Source organism: Polypterus senegalus, chromosome 8, assembly GCF_016835505.1.
Source record: "Polypterus senegalus isolate Bchr_013 chromosome 8, ASM1683550v1, whole genome shotgun sequence".
Taxonomy (NCBI): domain Eukaryota; kingdom Metazoa; phylum Chordata; class Cladistia; order Polypteriformes; family Polypteridae; genus Polypterus; species Polypterus senegalus.
The window spans coordinates 138,941,907-138,966,122 of record NC_053161.1 but is presented as its reverse complement, the minus strand read 5'-3'; the positions used below and the strand labels follow the sequence as shown (position 1 = coordinate 138,966,122).

The 24,216-nt window shown below is 36.3% G+C and overlaps 1 protein-coding gene across 1 annotated transcript in view; it reads right to left on the bottom strand.

Moving 5' to 3' along the window:
- The window catches only part of LOC120534597 (solute carrier family 41 member 2-like), a 75,887-nt gene that overhangs the window by 42,559 nt on the left and 9,112 nt on the right, over nucleotides 1–24,216 (bottom strand). Inside the window, exons 2-5 of the mRNA XM_039762186.1 lie at nucleotides 17,863–18,514; nucleotides 11,595–11,702; nucleotides 9,852–9,923; nucleotides 4,293–4,437 (exon numbers count right to left, since the gene is read on the bottom strand). Coding sequence (XP_039618120.1) covers nucleotides 4,293–4,437; nucleotides 9,852–9,923; nucleotides 11,595–11,702; nucleotides 17,863–18,297 — 760 coding nt within the window. The 5' untranslated portion in view covers nucleotides 18,298–18,514. The remainder of the gene's footprint in view (nucleotides 1–4,292; nucleotides 4,438–9,851; nucleotides 9,924–11,594; nucleotides 11,703–17,862; nucleotides 18,515–24,216) is intronic.

The window sequence follows — 24,216 nt, the reverse complement described above, 5'->3', positions numbered from 1 at the left end:
CAAAGCACGGCGTGAACCGTAAGTTTATATTAAATTAAGTTCATAGACAGGCTGCCGCTGGTGTTTGTAGTTTAGTGCCTGCTCATATAAGGCCGTCCTTCAGCGGCACTCCAATAGAAACACTGCCACTAAATATTCACGGGTGAAGGACTGTGCTTATGCAGAGGAAGATGAGATGGTCAGGGTGGTGTTTGGCACAAACTCAGCGAAACTGCGAGAGAAACTTTTAAGTGCCAGGTCTTAGCTGACATTACATACAGCCGTGGACATCACATGAGATGGCACCAGCACAGCTGGGAAACTTCGATGCAAGAACACCAAGCGGCTCACGTGAACTGACGCAGTGCACAGACAAAAACAAACAGTTCCAAAGAGTGCTGAACAAAAACCGAATTACACAATTGAGAAGGCAGCAAAAAAATATGAAGCGTCTGATACATACAAGCATATTCATAAGTGCAGCTACTGTGGAAACAAAGCACATGGTGGAAAAAGTGAATGTCCCGCTAAAGGAAGACAGTGTAAAAAAAAACCCCTGCATGCAGTGTGTCACATCTCAGATAAAGAGGAAGACGAGCTGTTTATTGATGCAGTAAAAAATCAAATCGATGAATGAAACCTTTTATCTTTACGACTGACAAACACGGAATGTAACTTGAACACAACACATCGTACAAATACGACCCTGATTGAAACAAATAATGATAATCAAATCCTTGATGACAGCAACACTCAATAACACTCACAAAACAATTACTGTATATTGACAATCATGTTACGTTATTTTTAAAATGTTCCCTTTTCTTTTTCATAACTTCTTTAACACACTACTTCTATGCTGCGAATATATATATATATCCCGATCTACATACTCTCAAATAGACAAGCCACACGCCGTGGCGCAATTGTAGAGGCTTCACTTTTAGCGCCGACATCCGAGGTTCGATTCCCGAGAGGGTATGTACTGAGTATGTATGCGCGCTTCCCGATTCACTTTTACCTCGCATCTCCTTGGTATGGGACGTAGCTGAGAAAATTTGATGCATGTACTCCATAACAAAAAATAACGCATTTAATCACACTTTCAATTCCAAGCAAAGGGGAACTTTTGTCAATGCATGATTTCCTGGTACATCAATTACACTGATGCACACATCACAGCTACAAAAATGTTAGAGTCGGAATGAAGCGCGTTCCTACGACTGATCGGAGGAAAATTTCATTTCAAAAAACTACCCGAGCGAAGCCTTGATAAAAGCATGGTTTTGTGCACACTGAAAAGCAAGCAAAATTAGATGCATTACAGAAAGCGGACTTTGTGGCTCTTACTGGGCATCATTGGACTTCCGTGACCGTTAGTAATTCTAATTACATCTACTTACAAAATGTTCAATGATCACACTGTTTTAGCCTAATGTACAAAATAATTTTGGCTAAAGTTACTCAGAGTTTAAAGATTAAGTTGGTCAAATGACCTTTTATGTTTCTGACTTATTTTTTTAAGAAAAACTGCACTTTATGTTGAAATTTTGGTTATTATTATTTAAAGACAATACCATTCTGAAAATGTACTTAAAGTACTTAAACTACCACTTTATTTTTAAGTCTGCCCAATTTTAACCAGGGATGATATTTTTGTTTCTGTTTTGAATTCAAATGCAGTTTAAAAGCATTTTTTTTTTCAGAAATGAAAACAGCTTGAGTTTACAATATTCATGTCCATGTCTATTATTTGATTCTGTCGCCCACTAAAACCCTTTTAAATTAAAAAAAACATTTGCGATTTGGGGCAAATTTACGTGTGCGATTACATACGATTAATCAAGATTAATTATTACACAGCCTCTAATTAATTGGATTAATTTTTTTAATCGAGTCCCACCCCTAATATATATATATGTAGATATTTATGTACATTTGTATATATACAGTATATATGTAGATATGTATATGTGTATATATGCATATATATACAGTGGTGTGAAAAACTATTTCCCCCCTTCCTGATTTCTTATTCTTTTGCATGTTTGTCACACAAAATGTTTCTGATCATCAAACACATTTAACCATTAGTCAAATATAACACAAATAAACACAAAATGCAGTTTTTAAATGATGGTTTTATTATTTAGGGAGAAAAAATCCAAACCTACATGGCCCTGTGTGAAAAGGTAATTGCCCCCTTGTTTAAAAATAACCTAACTGTGGTGTATCACACCTGAGTTCAATTTCCGTAGCCACCCCAGGCCTGAGTACTGCCACACCTGTTTCAATCAAGAAATCACTTAAATAGGAGCTGCCTGACACAGAGAAGTAGACCAAAAGCACCTCAAAAGCTAGATATCATGCCAAGATCCAAAGAAATTCAGGAACACTCCACTCCACGCCACTCCAAAGTCTTCATTTTGTTTTTCTTCAGCCATTCAGAGGTGGATTTGCTGGTGTGTTTTGGTTTTTGGTTTTTGGAGTCCCAAAGCTTTAGAAATGGCTTTATAACCTTTACCAGACTGATAGATCTCAATTACTTCTGTTCTCATTTGTTCCTGAATTTCTTTGGATCTTGGCATGATGTCTAGCTTTTGAGGTGCTTTTGGTCTACTTCTCTGTGACAGGCAGCTCCTATTTAAGTGATTTCTTGATTGAAACAGGTGTGGCAGTAATCAGGCCTGGGGGTGGCTACGGAAATTGAACTCACAGATAGGTTATTTTTTAACAAGGGGGCAATTACATTTTCACACAGGGCCATGTAGGTTTGGATTTTTTCTCCTAAATAATAAAACCATCATTTAAAAACTGCATTTTGTGTTTACTTGTGTTATATTTGACTAATGGTTAAATGTGTTTGATGATCAGAAACATTTTGTGTGACAAACATGCAAAAGAATAAGAAATCAGGAAGTGGGCAAATAGTTTTTCACACCACTGTATATATGTATATTTACAGTATATATCTATGTATATATCTATGTGTATATATATATATATATATATCTATGTGTATATATATATCTATGTGTATATATATATCTATGTGTATATATATATATATATATATATATATATATATATATATATATATATATATATATATATATATATATATATATATATATGTGTATATATACATATGTATATATATATATATATATGTGTATATCATTGTCAATCATGTTACGTTATTATTAAAATGTTTCCTTTTCTTTTTCATTACTTCTTTAACACAATACTTCTCCGCTGCAAAGCGCGGGTATTTTGCTAGTCTTCTTATATAATACACTACCGTGGCTATTCGTTTGTCTGTCCAGGATTTTAAATCACCTGTAGCTCGCAAAACATTTGACCTATTGACCTGAAATTTGGTACACATATACTACATGATGTCTACTATCCGATATTGGGGTGATGATTGACCACCAAGGTTATTCCTCTTTTTATTTTTATTTTATTCTATTGTAGAATTAACTCTCGGCAGCGGCCAGTTGGACGGTCATGCGGCGCATGAGTACGGGCACCGTTCTCATCCCTACCACCTTAACCGTCACTTCCCCTACCTCTTCATATCTTAAATCATTCTTGAGGCAGATTAAAGACTTAAGTGCCAGCTTAAGTGAAAAATTGAAGAAAACGTACTAAGTAATTGCAATACAAACACTGACTTAATCAGTTATAATGCAAAAAGATGCCAACGAAGAAGAGAAGAATCGGGCCGCTAGGGTGGAGAAAAGAAGAGCTGCTCAGGGAACAGCAAGCGCATTAACCTCTGCTAAACATACTTAGAAAGAGTATGAAAACTAGGAATGCTCAAGTCAAGTGTATTCACTGCACGATACCGTTAGTGGTCCTAAATATAATTCTTGAACAGACAAACACGCAAGGAGCTAAGCCAGACCAGATTAAAGTTCTAAAATTTGAGACCTTACTATTGAAGGAGTGTCCAAACTTAAATGCCACATTTACTCTTTTATTTATTTATATATTTTTGGTTAATCAAATAAATTGTAACAGTATATTAACATTTTCATAAAAATGTCATTGCTTAAGTTTGTTTGCTGTTGAAGATGTATTTACTATATATATTTTTTTTAAATATCAACAAAATATATAATTTGACCTAGGGTGTCCAGTCCAAACCTTTGCATGGAACACACACACACACATTTATATAAACATATATGTAAAATGTTGTATATGTGTATTTATACACTTATACACAAACACCATAGATAGACATGTCTTTTTGGACAAACCAAAAAAGCAAGCCATAATTTTCTTTTTCTTAGGGAGAGATTTACCTTGCAAAAGAGAAGCAATGAAAGCAGTAGCAACACTGCTTGAACACAGAAGTACAGCATGGTCAACCTGAAATTTGCCTTCTGGGATCCAGCCCAGAATTACAGCTGCCAGTGCTGCAAGAAATCCTACAACAGTTGCTTGGACCTAAAACAAAAAAAAAAAAACAAATTAAAACAATTAAGCCCAAAATACACCATCACAGAGAAAAAAAATAATCTGCTTCTGACAATTGACCTGTAACTTCCATTTACCTTACTGCCAATCTACATGCAAAGATTAACACAATTGTGAAATTTTAAGAGCATAAAAGTTCTATTTAGTCCAAAACCAAGCTATAACGTGTATTGCAAACACTCAAAACACATGTTTTTATTATGTAAAATGATATTTTGACACATTCTTATTCAGTTCTGCCATGTAACATACTGTGAGATTTTTGAGTCCCCAACAACCTCCAAATTGTGCTGCGCACGGAAACTCTGTTAATGCAGGTAGGGATTGCTTGTCCACGAAAGATGCAACTGCAAGTTCATAGGCACGCCGCATGACACATCTGTCGCCTGATGGTTGATGCAGGGAACATTTTAACTGGCTGCTGACCTGGCCATGTGCTCACTTTCTGTCTCCTCACTTGTGGAGGTTATCTGTTCTTTGGATCTGAGAAGGTAGTGAATGCAGGATGATGCATCATCCCTGCTTGCACTTTGCACGTGTTTGAGTGACAGCTCCCATTTGAACAAATGCTTTCAGAATGTTCCTGTCTTCCCAACAATAAAGCTGTTTTCTTGTGAACCTGGACTCACCTTCTCTCTTGCTCAAGTCTGTGACCCACATATCACACTACAGGCTTGCTGAAGCTGTAGCAATTCCAAATGGCACCCTGCCCGGGGTTTGTTCCTGCCTTGAACCCTGTGTTGGCTGGGATTGGCTCCAGCAGACCCAGTTACCCTGTGTTAGGATATGCTGTAGCAGGTTGGATAATGGATGGAGATATATATATATATATATATATATATATATATGTGTGTGTGTATTGTGATGCGTGAGTCACAGTGTCAGTACTTTAGCAAAACCAGCTTTATTCAGCATGAAACAGGAAGAGCAGGGTTATTTACTGTAGCGGGAGCTAACACTCTCCTATACACAGACACAGCAAACGTGCATAGGGCCAGGTCAGTGGCCAAGTTATACTGTTCCTTACATTTATAATGTTCCTTACATCACCCATCGGCAACAGGCGCGTACACTGCAATCTTGATTGGCACGTAGTTGTTTTCATGGCGCTATGCTGCTCTGCTATGAACCAGTGGTTGCCTCAGTGATGGACAAGCAGTCCTCCACAGACGCGGCATGATATATGATATATAGGCTGTGAGAGGTGGCCAGCAGTTTATCCCGGCCAGCACCCCCAGGCCGCTAGATGGAGTCCTCCCTGCAACATGGAGGTGCCCCGAATTCCCGCAGGGCATCATGGACAATGGAGTTCGGCTTCACAGCCCTGCTGGATACTGTGGGGGCCGCTGCAGGGAGACATGATTGTTTATATTATAGCCCGGGCTGAAGAAAAATAAGAGTTTTCATTTGACCCAGAAGTGCTATGGAATCACATGGACTGAGGGACAGAAGCACTTCCGGGTCAAGGACTATTTAAAGGACTGTGGGAAACCCAGCAGACTAAGCCAGAGTTCTTAGGGAGTGTGACGGAATAGCTGGGTGGAGAGGAGGATTGATTATTAGTGTTATTGTATTGCTTATTGGTTATTATTGAGTATTGTGGAGGTAGAGGTGCTTTGTGCGCAGTATTGGAGAAATTAAAATTCATTTCTGATACTTTTACCTGGTGTCTGGACGTGTTGTATGCAGGTTTCACGGGGCAACAGTGCCCCTAGTGTCACAAGGTATATATACATAGAGTGGAGCTCGGTTCACGACCATAATACGTTCCAAAACTCTGGTCATAAACCAATTTGTTCGTGAACTGAAGCAATTTCCCTCATAGGATTGTATGTAAATACAATTAATCCGTTCCAGACCATACGAACTGTATGTATATATATTTTTTTAAAGTTTTTAAGCACAAATATAATTAAACCATAGAATGCACTGCATAATAGTAAACTAAATGTACACTGAATAACACTGAGAAAACCTTGAACAACAGAGAAAACTAACACTGCAATAGTTCGCGCTATAGCGCTACCAACCGCTGGCTAAAAGCACTTTTTTAATGAGTTTTAAGCACAAGGAAAAATATGAACATTTGAAAAAATCCATAATTTAATAAACCACCAAGAAAAATAACATTGCAACAATGCACGCTACGAACCAATCGCTGGAAACAGAAGTGAAAACAAAATCAAGCCCAGTGCATTCTTTAACTGCCTTCCTACCTTAATGCATCCAGCCCTCTCTCTTGCTGCCTGTGTGTCCGCTTCTCTCTCGTGCTGCCTCTGTGTATGTGTGTCGCGCTCTCTCTCACGCTGCCTGTGTGTGTGCCTCTGTCGCGCTGCCTGTGTGTGTGTCGTGCTCTCTCTTGCGCGGCCTCTGTGTGTGCGTCTGTCTCTCTCGCGCTGCCTGTGTGTGTGTGTCGCGCTCTCTCTCTCTTGCTCGCTGCACAGGAAATGCACAGGGAGAGACTGAACATATACAAACCGAAAGGGAAACTGGCTTGTTCGTATACCGAGTGTGTGGTCATGAACCGAGGCAAAAGTTTGGCGAATTTTTGGTCGTAAACCGAGTTGTACATGTACCGAGATGTTCGTGAACTGAGGTTCCACTGTATGTAGGTATGATAGTGGCATATTTTCTGATAGTGAACACCCATATCCAGGAGCAATGTACACTGTAGATAGATTTGTGCTTAAGCTGCCTAAGAAAGAACCAAACTACATGAATTTAACAGCAGCATCATAGGAAACCAGCTGACCCTATGAAATTTATTTCAAGAAAAAACATTTCTTCTAATGGTGCACATTAGGGACTGGATGAAATGTGCACAGATAAAACATACAACACAGGTGTCCTACAAAGACAATGGAAAGTTTCTTTTATATATAATTATACATTATAATAGCATTTTACTATGCTGACTAGCCTAACTATTTTTTAATCAATTGCTAGCATAAAAACATGAATGCACTGTTTTGCAACATGTGTAATCTGAAGATGTGGATCAATACTCAATAACATTTTTGGTCTGAAAATGGATACATTACATGAGTTTCAAGGATTTTTTTTTCTTTTCAATGGGTCCCCAGAGTAGTCATTAGCTCCATTGTAAAACACAACAGCAGACTAGTTTAGCTCACTTTAGAATGCAACTTCATGTAGCAAACTTATATGCAGTAATTAAAAAATAACAAACTTATCCTTAAAAATCAAATAATAGCCAGGACGGGACAACATTTATCCTTGCATGTATAAGGAAGTTAGACAGTGCATACAGTGGTGTGAAAAACTATTTGCCCCCTTCCTGATTTCTTATTCTTTTGCATGTTTGTCACACAAAATGTTTCTGATCATCAAACACATTTAACCATTAGTCAAATATAACACAAGTAAACACAAAATGCAATTTTTAAATGATGGTTTTTATTATTTAGGGAGAAAAAAAATCTCCAATTGAGATGCTATGGCATGACCTTAAAGCCAACACCCTCACCACTTCATTTAATTTATTTTATTCACAAGTTATATCTGGCTTCTTCAAAGCTGTTATTTTTATTTGCTTGTGCAGCACTTCCAGTTACATTTTCAAGAGATGCAGAGCAGTTTATTCCTTCTGTTTACATGTCTGTTACTTGCAATAGTTTACTTTTGCTAGATACATCCAACATTCTCTTCATAAGCTTAGAAAAGAGTCTTAGTAGGAAAAATTTCTGAGATCTTTTACAACTCAATTAATTTCCTTAAAGATACCTACAGATAAAATTAAGAATGCTTCATCAAAAACAGATTTAGTGAAAATGCTCTTTGAGTTTGGTGACACATGAACAAAGAAAAAATGTGCTCAGCAACAAATGCACACAACTAGTAAGGTGTTTTATCCTTTTCTGGAATTTCATTTAGAAGTAACTTATAAAAACAAAAAGGAAAAATGTTTGCCTGCTTATTAAAATGTTACTAAGCTCCTTGGTAATAATTTCTCCATTACTTATATGCTCTGTGGAAAGAATCTGCAGTGGTATTGGGCACTGCTCCAGAATAGTATAGACTTGAATAAATATCTCCTGACAAGAAAACATTAAAATTTGCTAACTTGCTCTATAATATATTCAGAAGAGGAGCAATTCAGAATGGACAATAAAAAATAAATAAAATAAAACCATTATTGTTTTAAGGTACTTCTTACTACTTAAATATTTCAAATTATCTGCTATTTTGTTATTTCAAAAGTATTTGTATTGTCCATGCCACGGAAATTTTGTAATGCTGAGTGGTGATTGATATTGTGAATTTAATGGCAGGTGGCAACTGGTTTTCATTTTACAAAAAGTGGAATGCGATGTAATCAGTACAACTCAGATTTTTCGTCACAAGTACAGAGTACAATGAACTTTTTTGCATGTGCAACAAACATATAACATGTGTCATCTTCCAGCAAATCTTACTCCAAAGGCAATGCAGACAATAAAACCAAATGACAATTATGTGGTCCATTAGTACAGTACACATATAATTTCACTTATAATGTATAAGCTTCATGTGAAGCGTGATTTAACTACTGGCACAATAAATAAAAAAGGAAAACAGAAACAAATGGAAAAAGAGCAAAAAACTACAGAAACAAAAGGATACCTTGTACTAGGCAATCTACAGTGCCATATTATGTGCAACACCTTACAAAAAGTCTAAAAGTGGCACCTCTTCATATGTCAGGATTAGGTTTTGCCTCAGGCTCTAGACAGAAAAGCAGCAGAGACATCATTGCATGGTGTAAAACTTTAAGCTAATAACATTGTAATATGTATTATTTGGAATCTTTTTATCAGTTTTGCAAGAACCCACAAAATTTAAATCCAAAATTTTTCTCCTCATACAACTGTTTGAGATGGAAAGAGCAGCTTCACGTATTTGTTGCTGTGGACAATTTCCTGCATTCATTTTTCACTTCACTATGTACATGTCACATTTGGACACTTAATATAGGATCTGTAAAATATTTTTTCATACCTGTTAATTTCCTTACTATTGCTTGTTCTGTTTATCTGTTTACTCTCCATAACACTTAACACTCCAGAGGAGGATATGCTTGTGCACCGGATAAAAGAGCAGCAGGAGTGGAGTTTTTGTATTTACCTATTAGGAAGTATACAGTTTAACTTGTATCTATTACTCTCTTCATTACAAAACTACTTGGACTACAAAAAAAAAAAATCACGATAAAATAATAAAGCATATTATAAATATAAATAAAATGATAAGGTACAGGCAGCACTCATAGGCCACATTATCTGAGATTAGCTTAAAGATTCAGCATTTCTATAAATGTAAGTTAAATATGGTGATAGCTGTAATTAAAATAATTAATGACAATGACATTAGATAAAACTTTTTACCTGTTTAAGTGCCAGATTTCCTAGTATTAGATTCCATTTTTCAATAGGTGAGTCCATCTTCCCAACATTTACCTGTAAAAAGAAATAGCTCTTAAATTCTGCATAAAAATATATTGAATGTAAATTTAGCAAAATAACCTAAATGCCACTGGAGCATGCTATCTGAAGAAGCTGCAATAAACACCAATCAGCCACAATATTAAAACCAGTGACAGGTGAAGTGAATAACATTGATTATCTTGTTACAATGGCACCTGTCAAAGGGTGGGATATATTAGGCAACAAGTAAACAATCAGTTCTTGAAGGTAATGTGTTGGAAGTAGGAAAAATGGACACGTGTCTGAGCAACTTTGGCAATGGCCAAACAGCAGGTCTTGTGGTGTGTTCCCTGTAGTGCTTAAGTGTCTGTTCAAAGTGACACAAAAAAGGACAACTGGTGAACCTGTGACAGGGTCACGGGCACCTTAATGCATGTGGGAGTGAAGGATTGCGTGTCTGGTCCAATCCTATAGAAAGCCACAAATTGTTAAAATACTTAATGCTGGCCATAAGATGAAGGTATCAAAACATGCAGTGCATCGCAGCTTGCTACCTATGGGGCTGAATAGCCGCAGTGCCCATGCTGACCCCTGTCCACCTCCTAAAGTGCCTATCATTAAGATGTAGATGGTTAGGTGTGTGCGTATTGTTTACGTGGGCAAGAGATGGCAGCAGGATGCACTATGGGAAGAAGGAAAAAGGTGGAGGCAGTGTGATGCTGGGGACCTACACAATGTCAGGCAGTTGATTTAAATGTTGTGGCTGATTGATGCATGGGTAAGGAATAGGGATTAATTACACGGGGGAAGAAACCAGTTACCTAAAATAATAAGTAATTCATTGACTAGCACTGCTGCTTCACAGACACAGCATCCTGGGTTTGAAACCCACACCTGGTCATTGCCTCCATAGAGTTTCCATATATTCCTCGTGTATGGGATTTCTTTAGGTGTACTGCTGTTTTCCTTCCACACCTCCACAGATGCTTAACTTAGGTTCATTTGCAATTCTAGTTTGACCCAATGTTAATGTAACTGTAGGTATATAAATGAATGTGCCCTTGCAATGTAGAAGAGCCAGAGTTGTTTACTGCTTTGGACACTGTACTGTCAGCATAGTCTCTGGCTTCTTGCAACCCAAACTTTAATTATGCTGGTTTGAGGAAATTATGTTAAAATTCTATTTGCTTGCCAAACAATGTATGTGTGGTTATTAATGTGCATTTGTCAGCACATGATTTAAACCAGAAAATAATATGTTCAGACAGAAAACATAGTCTTGCTATGTAATTACTGTATCACGTAAAGAAAAATAACAGTCAGTGAATGTAATGATGAGCATGAAATCTACTGTCATTCGTGAACTGTACAAAAATGCAAATTATCATGAACTGCTAATCATAACTTCCTAAAGTATATTTACTATTAACAATTTTGAAATTTAAGCCTCAAACTATTACGTTTAAACTTAAGAAATGTATAGTACGATGTCATGACAAAAAGTAATTATGAAAGAAAATAATTTTAATAGTGTTTCAACCATAACACAATCAAGTGACCTCATTTAAAGAAAGACATAGTTTAAAACAAATATTTTAAACTATAATAACAATGGGTATTTCAAGCATTAAAGGAAATTACCAATAGAAAAAGTATGTAATTTGTTTTCTATTTAAAAATGTACACATAAAAATCTTAACTTACAGCAGTAGATAACCTTGATGCCAAAGTCATTTCTAGATTACCCTTTAGACCTAGAAGTGCTGGAACCAAGATGAAAATTTCAGTGATATTCTTGAAGGCCTCCCAGTGCTTTATAAAAATATAATGAGAAGGGGGGTAATGATAATTAAGTTAGTTTAAAAAGATGAATTAATAAAACATCTTCAGAAAAGAATGCTGTAAACATGCTCAATCCTCGTTGTCTAAACCAAAGCATAAGAACAATTTTGATGAGAACATGCAAATCAACTACTCACCTGTTTCCAAAATATTCTATTTGAGATTTTATGACACCAAAGACACTACACTAATCTATAACTTGTTCCATACATCTATGTTTCTACCTGAAGTTCTATTCTTTATCATTTATGTTAAATTTACCCTTAAGATGGAGTTGTTGTTAACATTTTCTGTTGTCATTTTCTCTTTCATTCATTTTCCTCGTTTAGAAACTCCTTCATGTTCCTCTTCCAGGTGTCCTTAACCCCATTACTATTAAACACATGCTGACTCTATTCATTTACAGTTTCCTTTAATGAAGGTAAGAATATTAAGATAGCTAATTTACACTTACCAGGATAAGCTCAACCCTTGAATAACACAAAATTCATGCTAAAGGACTTAGTATGTTTCAAGTCAAAGTTATTTCTTCACAAACATGTTACATATGCATTTGCCATGCAAAATTGTGCACTAAATTTAAGCGCCTTATATAAACAAAAAATATATATCTTGCTCGGGTATGGGGCATGGAAGAAAAGTTTAAAAACTTTCCCAAGTACATTAATTTTTCCAGCTAAAACAGTTGACGATTATTGATCCACACCATCCATGTTCTCAACACATGATTGTCACAAGAAAAGGAGTCAGGAAATTATCATTTTATCGCATATTCCGGTACTATTTTTCTCATGGTAAGGATACTTTTTCTATTTGTTTGTGCAAATTCTCACATAAATAAGTAACCAAATAAAAACAAAACCAACCACCTGGCATGAAAAGTTTACTGTGATTTGGTCTGTTAAAAGGAAACCACACACCAGTGGGTGTAAGATTGTTGAGCATGAAGACTAAGTGCTGAGCTATTGCACATGGCTGGTCTTTTTTAAAAATGGCTAAATATCATAATATTGATGTTATTTTGTTCAAAAATTATATGTATAAACAATTTTACAATGTGTTTATAATCACAAGACATGGATCAATATTCAGCAACATGTTTGGTAACTTTGTAAGTTTTTCCTCTATGCACCATGACTCCAATGTAAAGTACCAGTGTGTGTAAGATTTTTTTTTTAATTTATAGAAAGCGATTAAATTTAGAACACAATTCTCCATGGTAAATATGTGTGTATGTATGTATGTATATATAGCATGTTTTTGAAAAAATAACTTTTGACTTATTGGTCAGTATTAATTCTTCCTATTCCTCTTAGCAGGTATGTTCCGGCTTACTAAGATTTCTTGGACAAGCTTTTAGCATACCACCATTAAATAACGTTACTGATTCTCAATAGAGGTGAGGTCAAACCACTGCAGTGATATTCCTTGTGCTTTGGATCACTGTCTTTATGAAAACTGAACTCAATTGTTTAGCAAACTGAAACAATCTCCCTTGCAATACTCTCTCATGCTATTTTCCATTCAAATTTCCTTTAACTGTGAATAGCTACCAATCTCTGCTGATGAGAAACTTACCCACAGCATGAGGCTGATACCACTCTGCATCACTATAGATACAGTGATCCGTGTTGGATGGGTGTTAGGTTTTAAAATTTCCAAATAGATCAGTCTTACTCTTATTTGCCTTTAGGCTAAACTTAAGCTAGGTTTTAAAAGGCTGTAGCAGAGTAATGATTTTATTCTTTCCATCATCTGATAAAGGACAGTGATATTAATGAGTAGTAATGAGCAAACCCTGCTGAATTCGCTTCTACAAGTACAGTGAAATAATGGAAATGGTCACAAACTTTGTCAATCTCAGCGAAATGCACCATATTCAAGTTGGGAGAGACTGAACTAGTGTCGAGTGGATTATTATAATGGTGCTATAGTCTTGAAAGTCTCCCTTAGGACTATGGAAGTCTGCCAACTATGCAGAACCAATTATTGTGGCTAAATAGTGACCTGAGCTGTGAGACAGTAGTGCTAACCATGGCATCACCATACCTCCTAGAGATAAACTGGAATTAAATATCAGAACAGGAAACATGTTTTGGACAGTGGCAAGAGAAGCAGGAAGCATGAATTCACTGAGGCTTGGGCCCTCTCAAACCAGAATGTACAGTTGTTTTATTTTTCCTCTGATGCACTTGCTCAGCCACTGCCACTGCAACCAAATAAGCATGACACTAAAGCATGTTGATTCCTCACTCCTTCCTGTTTGCATAAACTGCATAGCACTCAGGGTAATTAAAAATTTAAGGTGTAGGCTCATGCATTAAACACAGGTCATATAGAAATCTATACAAAAAAGCCATTAAATTTAAGACACAAATACAAAAACAAATTTCCAGTTTCCTTCTGCATGCATGTATTGCATTTAAAAAATATTCACAAGTTTTCAGATCATTTTTAGCATACTAGTAAAACAGTTCTTGAATTAAATTCATACCAGAAGGATTTATTCCAGTTATAGCAGAATTTATAGTAGTTGATCCAGTATATTGCCAATTGGTAGGATAAGTGTTATATACTCAGGGGATGGTTGTCTAACTCATCATTGGCTCCTATAACTTGGTGATGTCAGGGTAGTGTTGCAAAGCATCATGGGACGGTAGTGGAAAAAAAGGTTGTCCAAACCAGACGCAAAGCAAATTTCCAGAAGAATATTCAGCAAACAAGATCACTGCTAAATCCAGTAAATCTGATGTGAAAAACGCTTTGGTTGATCAATACTACGGTTGACAAATGTATCTTAACTGAGCTCACCAAACATTCTATCATCTACTAGACAATTTTGTAACTCACTTCATGTACCTACTGCTCACTGTGTTAAGACATACTTTTTTAATGTTTGTTTGAAATTTACCTCAACTGTCTTCTACTTGTTTTTCTTTTTGGGAATAGCTCATATTAAAGTAACAGGTGGCATTCACAATAGAAATTCACTTTATATATTACAACACTTCTATCATCTCACCTCTTAATCTTGATTTCTAAAAATGAAAAGACTTAACTCCTTCATTTCTTCCTTGTAGCTTATACGTTACACTAGTGGTGCCCAACTGTGATTATGGTGGCCACAGTGGCTACAGGTTTTAATTCTAGCCATATTCTTAATTAGTGACCAGTGTTTGCTGCTAATTAACTTTGTTTAATTGATTTGCTATTTACAACTCAGATCCTTTAAATCCAGTGTGAGCCTTCAGATTTTTGTTCCAACCCAACTGCTTTATGAGAACTCATTCACTGTTGATGAAGCACCTACTGTTCAAGGGACATTTTTTGCTTCATTTTAGTTTTCTTGCCTGTTAGGATTTTGAACCGTTAATTGCTTGCTTTAGTCTTAAACAGTTACATTCACTGTTTTTTATTTGCTCCATATTAGCAGTAAGATGTAAATAACAAAAGAACCAGCAGTGCTCCATCTAGCTTGTTTCCATTTTCACCTGTGGTATTTATCATGCACTGTTTGGTTAAATAAACTACTCAGAATGAAACTGAAGAGACAGCGAATAAATGAAAATGACATGATATCATCAGAAAAGAAATACATAAAAATAAAATCTTAAATTGTAGAATGAGCAAACATTGCAGAGTTAAAACACTAACAACTCTTGATATTAAATAAGATCATTATTGGTAAGGATTGCTTTCATATTAAGCAACTTGGTTGGAACAAAAACCTGTGTCTACAGCGACCTTCCAGGACCAACACTGATTATCTTTGCCCTACAGTCACTGTCTAGCTGTGCACTATGATGAGTCTGATACACATCATAATTCCAGTTCCTATGTTTACTTTCTTGTTTTAGATAACTCAATATTAAATTACTGTATATCTAACTTTTACTTCCAAGTCTATTATTCATGTGCTTTAAATGTTATCTACTGTTTATCTGCGCAGGTCTGAACAATCATCTACATAATTTGCAGTTGTAAGAAAACATTTATGAACCTTTTGGAATTACCTGACTTTCAGCATTACCTACTCATAAAAATACCTTGACATTTATCTAATGCATAATATTAAACAAACAAATTCTGCTTAAAATATTACATAGCAACCAATTGCACTTCTTTATGCCAGTACTGAACACATTGTTTTTGTTCATGGTGTAGGTTGGAAAAAAATATGTGAACCTTTGTATTTAGTAACCGGTAGAACTTCCTTTTTGTTTTCAAAAACTGTGTTTTGTTATAAAAAGGCTTACAAGTAATGCAAGTACACAATAAGCAATGAAACAAGATGTGCAAGTATCAATTCCAATTGAAAGGCTGGCAGGGCCTTTCCTTAAAGACTTCATCTTTTATAGTAACCTCCCTTGTATGCAATAACTAGGTACACAGAAACCCGAAGTAAATGGGAAGATAAAAAATGAGAAATAAAACTGTAAAAATGTATCAACATTAACCAAAGTTTAAAGCTTATCCGAATCATCATGTTTTGCTTATCTTGTACCAGTGCATGCCATAGTCTTTATTTTCTCTCAGTGAATTATGGGTTTGCTTTAAGCTAAACATAATTAATGTGCAAAGCAGAGAAAAAAATAATGCCAGGGCACACCTTGCAATTGCAAGGAGCAAATAGACATTACGTTATGGGCCAAACACAATATCAAAAACATGTAATAATAGTAGATGTTCATATCCTCGAACTCCCTTTAAAAATGATTGTTAACCCTCACAGTCTTCTTTTGGACTTCTGTAACAACGCACTTAATGAACAATACTATAAACAGATTTCTTTCTTTAATATGGGCTAAAAGGAAGTGCATGTGAAGGTAGAAAAATGCCATACATTTTTCCCATGTTAACAAAAAAGTTTAATCATCAAATTCTACTTGAAGCATGTTTTAGGTTATGATAAAGCCTTTACAGAGTTTAATATGAAAAAGGTGTTCATTTGTTGGTGCAATGCTCGATGTTAAACCTCACATTGAGCTCAAAAACGCTGTGATATTTGATACATGGTTCAGACCATAAAGATAACTTAACACCAAAGTTCTTCAATCACCAGCTTTAACTGTTATTCTGTTCAAAGGCAGTTTTTGATTTGCAAGAAACACTTCCCGTTGCAGCAAAATAACTCTAGGTTTGACTACTCTGCCTAGAGCACAATACTCTAGAATTCTTGTTTAACACACGCACTGTCTGTGAAAAATTTTACTTCTGCATTTCTATTGTTTTAGAAAAGAGGTTTTTCCCTCCTGAACTCCTGCAATTGACAGGGTCTCCATCTCTGAATCAGTGCACTAACTGAATTAACTAAATGTTCAGAAAGCATACAGACAAGCTTTCTTACTTTTGAATGATTTAATTTAAACACTGGTGGCGTGGGTGGATCGCAGTGGGACGCCTAAGCAATTAACCACACCGTGCAATTTGTTTTCCTATTTTTAATTGTGCTCATTTCACTAATTCTTCTACTCACCCTCATTTAACAAAGAGGACAAAGCTCTTCCAATCACCATCATTTCACCAGGGGAGTTCTATGTTCATAACGTTTATCAGCTCACGTACTTTGTGTGCAATATTTAAAAACACTCAGGACTCTTTAGGTTCTTAGGTCTCCTCCCTTGCCTCAAAGAAATGCAGGTTAGAATTAGTGACAACCTAAATTTGGCCCTATGTGAGTATGTGTGTATAACCTGCAAAAGTCTGGATTGGTTCCCACGTGCTTCCTATTGCTGCCAACATAGATTCCAGCTTCTAGTGCCAAAGTATTCAAATTAATAGGTTTAGAACATAAATGTATGACTGAATGGCCACATTAAGCAAATACATTTTGACACAGAAAGTCTGTTATAAAGGTTATAATGGTTAAGGCTTTGGACTTCAAACCCTGAAGTTGTGGGTTCATATCCCACTACTAACAATATGTGACCATGAGCAAATCACTTCACCTGCCTGTGCTCGAACTAGAAAAAACAAAAGAAATGTAACAAATTTTATCTTTCAAATGTTATTAGTCGCCTTGAATAAAGGCTTCAGTAAATATTAATAATAATATTGTCATCTTTAACATACTTACAAACATAACCAAAGTTATCAGCCAATAATGAATTTTTACAGCTCATTATCTTACCTGAACTACATCAAGTACTATGCCAGCAGACACTGTGCCAAATCCTGCCAAAAGAAATGGCAGGAGAATCTGGAGAGCCATTGCAATAGGAGATTCTTTAGGCATTTTTCTGTGGGCTGTAACTGTATTCTCAGTCTCGTCTTCCTCTTCTGACAGCCTTCCTTGAGGAAGCATGGCATCAGTCTCTGAATATGAGCAGTCACCATTTTCACAGAAAGAAGATGAAGTTTGCCCTCTGTCAGAATGTCGACGGATCTCCAAGTGAGTAGGATCAGACCTAAAATTAGACTGCAAACCATCTGGCTTGTTGAGTTCTGATATTACAAGTCGTTCTTCCTGAAGCTTGGAAAATCCTGATGACACCATGGTTTGTAGAAATGACATAAACCTGTCGGACTGAAATGGCATTGGAGACATAGGACAACTGTTGATCATGTGTACTCTTTGAGTTCCTGATGGGTTCGTTGAGAATAAGGAAGGTCATACTGCTATCCAACACTTAGACTTTATTTCTATCACCTCACAAGGCTAGAAGATGTTTGTACAGCCTAATCCCAAGGATTTTTGCATTTTTTTCTCTTCACTGATTAAACAACCGTGAATAATTTTGTCTTCCAGGTAACCATTTCTAACCAGCAACACATTGTGACATCTGCATTAAAAAATAATAAAATTAATAAATTACAGCAAAAAATTAGATGCTTTAAACTTGTACTGGTATCTTTAAGAACTACAACATAAGACACAAATGCTCAAACACACACCACCCTCTGTCCACAATTTGTGACTTCAGCAAATGGCATCACCGTCTACATCATTTAAAATCTCTTTTTAATACTGTAAAACAGGCCTTTACTCAAAACAAGATTAAAAGATACAGTATATACAAATTAAGAAGGTTGCACAGGACAGACTGTGTAGAACATTTCCAAACACAACATTTTTCTTTGGTTAAGGCTGCATTACCATGTCTGCTAACCTCAAAATGTTGCATATGCAGGATATTTTTTCCATTTTATATAAGTCACCATCTTTCCACCTGTTGTTAGTTATATTTAGTATGTAGAAACAAATAAATTAAGAAGTAAGCATTCATGAGTGCATGTCCTACTGCTTTCACAATGGGGAGATTTTACAGACTAAACTGGCTTGTGATTTTCCAATGGCTGGCACCTTCTAATCGATTCTTATCTTCAATGATACAATGGGGACAATGGCTTTTGACGCAATGCAGTAATATAGCATAGGCAAATATTCAACCTGTAACTCTGACTGTATTCCAAGCAGCCTCCATGTACAGTATGTGCCATATGCACAGCCAACAGTTAAGATAACATAGAGTGCTGTTTCATTGACGTTTATCTCCTTATTGAGCTGTATTTTTTCCCTTGTAAAAATAGGAACATGACTCTCATAAAAGGCACTATACAGCTTGATAGTACAATGTGCTCTGAAACAACAAATGCCACAATTATTTTAATTAAAAGTAAAATTAATCACACCCTGTGTGTCCGTGTTCTTGTAATGGACTGAATCCCACCCTAGTTTGTTACTTTCTTACTGCTTTGTACCTGATATAATCAGAATACTCTCTGTTAACCACCCGCAGCCCTATAATGAGAAAATTTTGGAAAACGTTGGAAAATTAATAAGTCAATGGGCAAATTAATACACAGACACACACACACACAATACATAATATTTAGGACAAGCACACATATTTCTTTGATTTAACCCTCTGATCCACAGTTTGAAATCAAATCTCAAACAATGCAGATGTGCTTAAACTGCACATTGTAGACTTTATTTTGATGGTATATATTTTGCTCACACCATGTCAAAATAATTACACTTTTTTATACAGTGGTGTGAAAAACTATTTGCCCCCTTCCTGATTTCTTATTCTTTTGCATGTTTGTCACACAAAATGTTTCTTATCATCAAACACATTTAACCATTAGTCAAATATAACAAAAGTAAACACAAAATGCAGTTTTTAAATGATGGTTTTTATTATTTAGGGAGAAAAAAAATCCAAACCTACATGGCCCTGTGTGTGAGTTGGCGCTCCCAACTCTTAAACCCCCATCCCCGCCGACGCCAATTTCACACCTAAGTAATCACAAACATTAATACACCAAAGGTCCAAAATATATTGGTACCCTGAAATGGGCAGACCATGTAAAAAATGTAATTTTTAAATGGTGTGACAGAAATGTATGCAAATACCCTTAAATTAAAGTCTGCAAAGTGCACTTTAATCAAGTCTGAAATGTCCGATTTGTAATTTTAAACTGTGTCTTTGTCCCAACCATTACAGAGGGCATGGTGTGTGTGTGTGTGTGTGTATGTAAAGAAATAAATAAAATTACATTATATTCTCAAAATCGCACTCCAATTCAGCATCATCAGCTGTTATTTACCTATTCAGCCAGTGCCAGGCAGGAATCAACTTGGAATTAGCCGGATAAAGCACACACCTGCATACCACGGCCAATACATAAATTACAGTCAAAACAGAATTACAGCCTTAAAACAGCACATATCTAAATAATAATAATATTTTATTTATAAAGCAAGAAAAATAAAATACAAAAATAGAACAACTACAAGAAAAACCTGAACAAATAACATACTTTGTGATATAAAAACGTTTATCCTGAGCACCTGGACAAAGTGGATAAACTGAAAGAAGTGTCAGAAAGTCAATGTAAGTTAACTGTCCTCCAAATCAGTTTTAAGTTGTTTTTGAAAAGAATGAATTGAGTCAGCTGTTCTTACTAATTTCGAAAGTTGTTCCAAAGTCTGAGCACTATAGAGCTGAAAGCTGGGTGGACAGGGTCCAAGTGATGGGTAATGACAGGTTACTAATGTAGTCCTGTGCAAGGACATTTAAAGCCTTATAGGTTATTAAGAGAGTTTTATATTCAATTTTATAAAACACACAGAGCTAGTGAAGGCAGCTGGATGTGCGTAATGTATTCACTGTTCCGGGTCTGTGCAAGGACTCCTGCAGTTGAGTTTTGAACCAACTGCAACAGTGATAAAAGATTAGAAAGGAAACCTTCCAGTAGGGAGATAGAGTAGTTGATGTGAGATGTAATAGAAGCATGAAGATTCTCACTATCAGAAAAAGAATGGAATGAGTGAACACAGGATATGTTACAGAGGTCAAAGTAAGAAAGTTTCTTAACAGGATTTATGTGGGTAGAATAAAATAGGAAGGAATCAAAACTGATACACAGATTCTTAGCAGAAGAAGAAGGTCTGGTGACAACATCACCAAGAGTGACTGGAAAGGAGCTTGTTTTCTTAAGGCAAGCTTTTGTGCCAAATACCATGACTTCAGTTTTATTGCTGTTTAGTTTCAATTAATTATATCCCGTCCAGGTTTAAATTTCACTGAGGCATGATGTGTTCTGAGCAAACTATGAGGAACCCCATTACAAATAATATGGTCAAGGGTAAGCATGTACATACAGAACATCAGATAGCTGATGACTGAGCCCTGAAGAGCTCTTTGTGTGACTGGTGCCGAGTCTGACCTGCTGTTGTCAAGTTTAAAAAACTCTTGCCAATCTGTTAGATAGGACTTAAACCACCTGAGGGCAGTACCAAAGATACCCAGAATGTTCTCAATTATGAATGAGAGACAATCATGCTCGATAGTCTGAAATGATGCATTAAGGTCTAATAGAATTAACATACTGGTTTGCCCAGTGTCTACTGCCATAAACAAATCGTTAGTTACCCAAAGCAGAGTAATTTCACAGCTTTGCAGTGTTCTGTAACTAGACTGAAAGGGTTCCATCAGCTTATTACATGTTAAGAAACAGAGTTGGGAGGCCACAATGTCCTCGAGAACTTTAGACAGGAAAGGTGAGGCACAGGCTGAAAATTGTCCAGACTATCAGCATCAGGAGCAAACCTGATTTTCAAAGTAGCTGGCATAGAGCTATTGTCAAAGGAACTATTTATTATTGTCATAAAGTTGGAATTATGGTATGAAGGCCGGATTTGAAAAGTGTGGTGGGGAGGGGGTTCGGTACCAAGTGTTATTAGATTTCTATTTGTACCATACGATAGCAAATGTATTGTAAAGCAGCATATCCACATTGTTTTAGGAAAGAAAAATAAAAAAGCTCAAGAGGAGACCTACCGTGGACTTTACCACACTGCTTCCTCCACAAAACAGCTTTCAGCCTAATAGTGTGGTTTCTTCTAGCATACATTTTTCACCTTGAAAAACTGTCTTTAACTGCTGCTATTGAAATTACTGAATGTTATGTCCAGATGTGAATTGCGGTCGCTGTTCTGTAAACAACTAGAACATAATCAAAGAAAAATGTTACACTCATAATCACTCACAGTCCTCCACTACACATGAAGAAGATCACAGACAAATCGGGAAACTGTTGGTGCTGTACTTATTTCAATCATGATTCAGTGGTTCACAGAAAGCATCTGAAACATGGGTGCAGTTGTGCATACATAGATATTTCTGCAATATGGGACACAGGACAGCGTCAGGAGCAATGTTCAGTAATGTTATAGTGATTATTAAAAATAACTTCAATTTGATTTAAAATTCTTACGAATCACAACACAGATCTACTTCATCATATTGTGGACTTGGAGTAATGTCTTCTGAGAAAAAATGAAAGTAATTACTTTTGCTCACCCAAAAACATTGTTGTTTTACTATACCCTCAGCAAGAGCAACATAGCATGCACTATAAAATCCAATAACTAGCTCATGTTGCTTCTTTCTGTTTTACCATGGTTTAGCTCCTTCATATAATCTGCCTTTTCATTTCCCCAGTATTATTTTACTGTTTGTGCATACAACATGCCCTAGAAATTGCACAATGCTGAGTGCTGTTTGGCACTGTGAACTTAGTATAGACTTGCAGGTGGTCTTGACTCTTTCACAAATGTAAGGTTTTGATAAAAATATTGTCATGTGAACAAAATACAATGGAATTCTTATATTCCACATGACCAACACACACTACACTGCCACTCAGTGTAAATATCCATCTGTAAGATATGCAAAAAATACAGTGTAATACAGGTTTAATATCCTAAATCTAAAAACTCAAAATACTCCAAAATCTGAATCTTTTTGAGTGCAAAAATTACACCACCTATGTTGCCACTATTTTTTTTTTTACTGCTAAGAGATGTGAAAATTTATGTGTGGATTCCAAATGGAATTATTCATTCTGACTTTTTCGGGTCCCCCACAAAGCATCAAGTGCTACAAAGCTACTACACACGATTGACAACAATTGGGGGATAGGGACAGTTGTCTTCTATGAAGTGCCACAAAGCTAGGACAATGGACACAACAGAAAAACAGGGTTGGGATCCCCCACAAAGCAGTGTGCACCACGAAGCACCATCACTCAATTAACTATTCGGGGGTTATTGATCCATCTTGAGGACTCAGACAGTATTTCCGTAATATATAAAACCATTTTACAGTCTCTCCCTTTCAAAGATCCAGGAGTACAGTGGGAAAAGGATCTCTCACTCAGCATCTCAGAGAAGGAGTGGAAGGTAGCAATGCACATAATTCACTTGAGCTCCATATGCGCAAAGCATACAATTATTCAACTCAAAATTATATATCGAGCACATCTGTCTCGTTTAAAATTGTCCAAAATGTTTCCAGGGCAAGATCCAATCTGTGAACGCTCCAATCAAGTTCCGGCCTCACTGGGCCTGCACCAAACTAACATAATTTTGGACCAAAATGTTTAAATGCCTTTCAGGCAGCCATGGTGTCACAATCCCTCCTAACCCACTAACAGCTGTGTTTGGTGGACTCCCAGATGGCTTAAAGTGGAGAAGGACAAACAAACTGTATTGGCCTTTACTACACTATTGGCACGTAGACTTATCTTGCTCAACTGGAAGAATCCTAAATCACCTATTCAGCAGAAGTATGTGAACAAACACTACTGAGGCACTTACTGTATATACTAACAGCAAAATGCCTGTAGAGTGCCTCACTGTGAGTGCCAAGTCAAACGTTTTCTTTTCTTTCTTTTTAGTCATTCTGGTGTGTTTTTAGACTACAGATAAAAAAATATGAAGTCCAATCTTAAAAAAAGATATTAAACCTATAACTCGGGAACCAAGAGTGGGAGGTGAGAAACAAAGAAATGGTTATAGAATATTTTCTGACTTTTCAGAGTGAGAAAAGGCTCATTTCAATCACTTTTCCCAGTACGGTGGATGGATGTTCAAATACAGACTTTTCAAGTCAATACAGGCGTTTTCTTACTGTTGTTGGAAAATGTCAGACTGCCAGAGTGAACAGCAAGTTAACATCAAATTTCCTGTGAA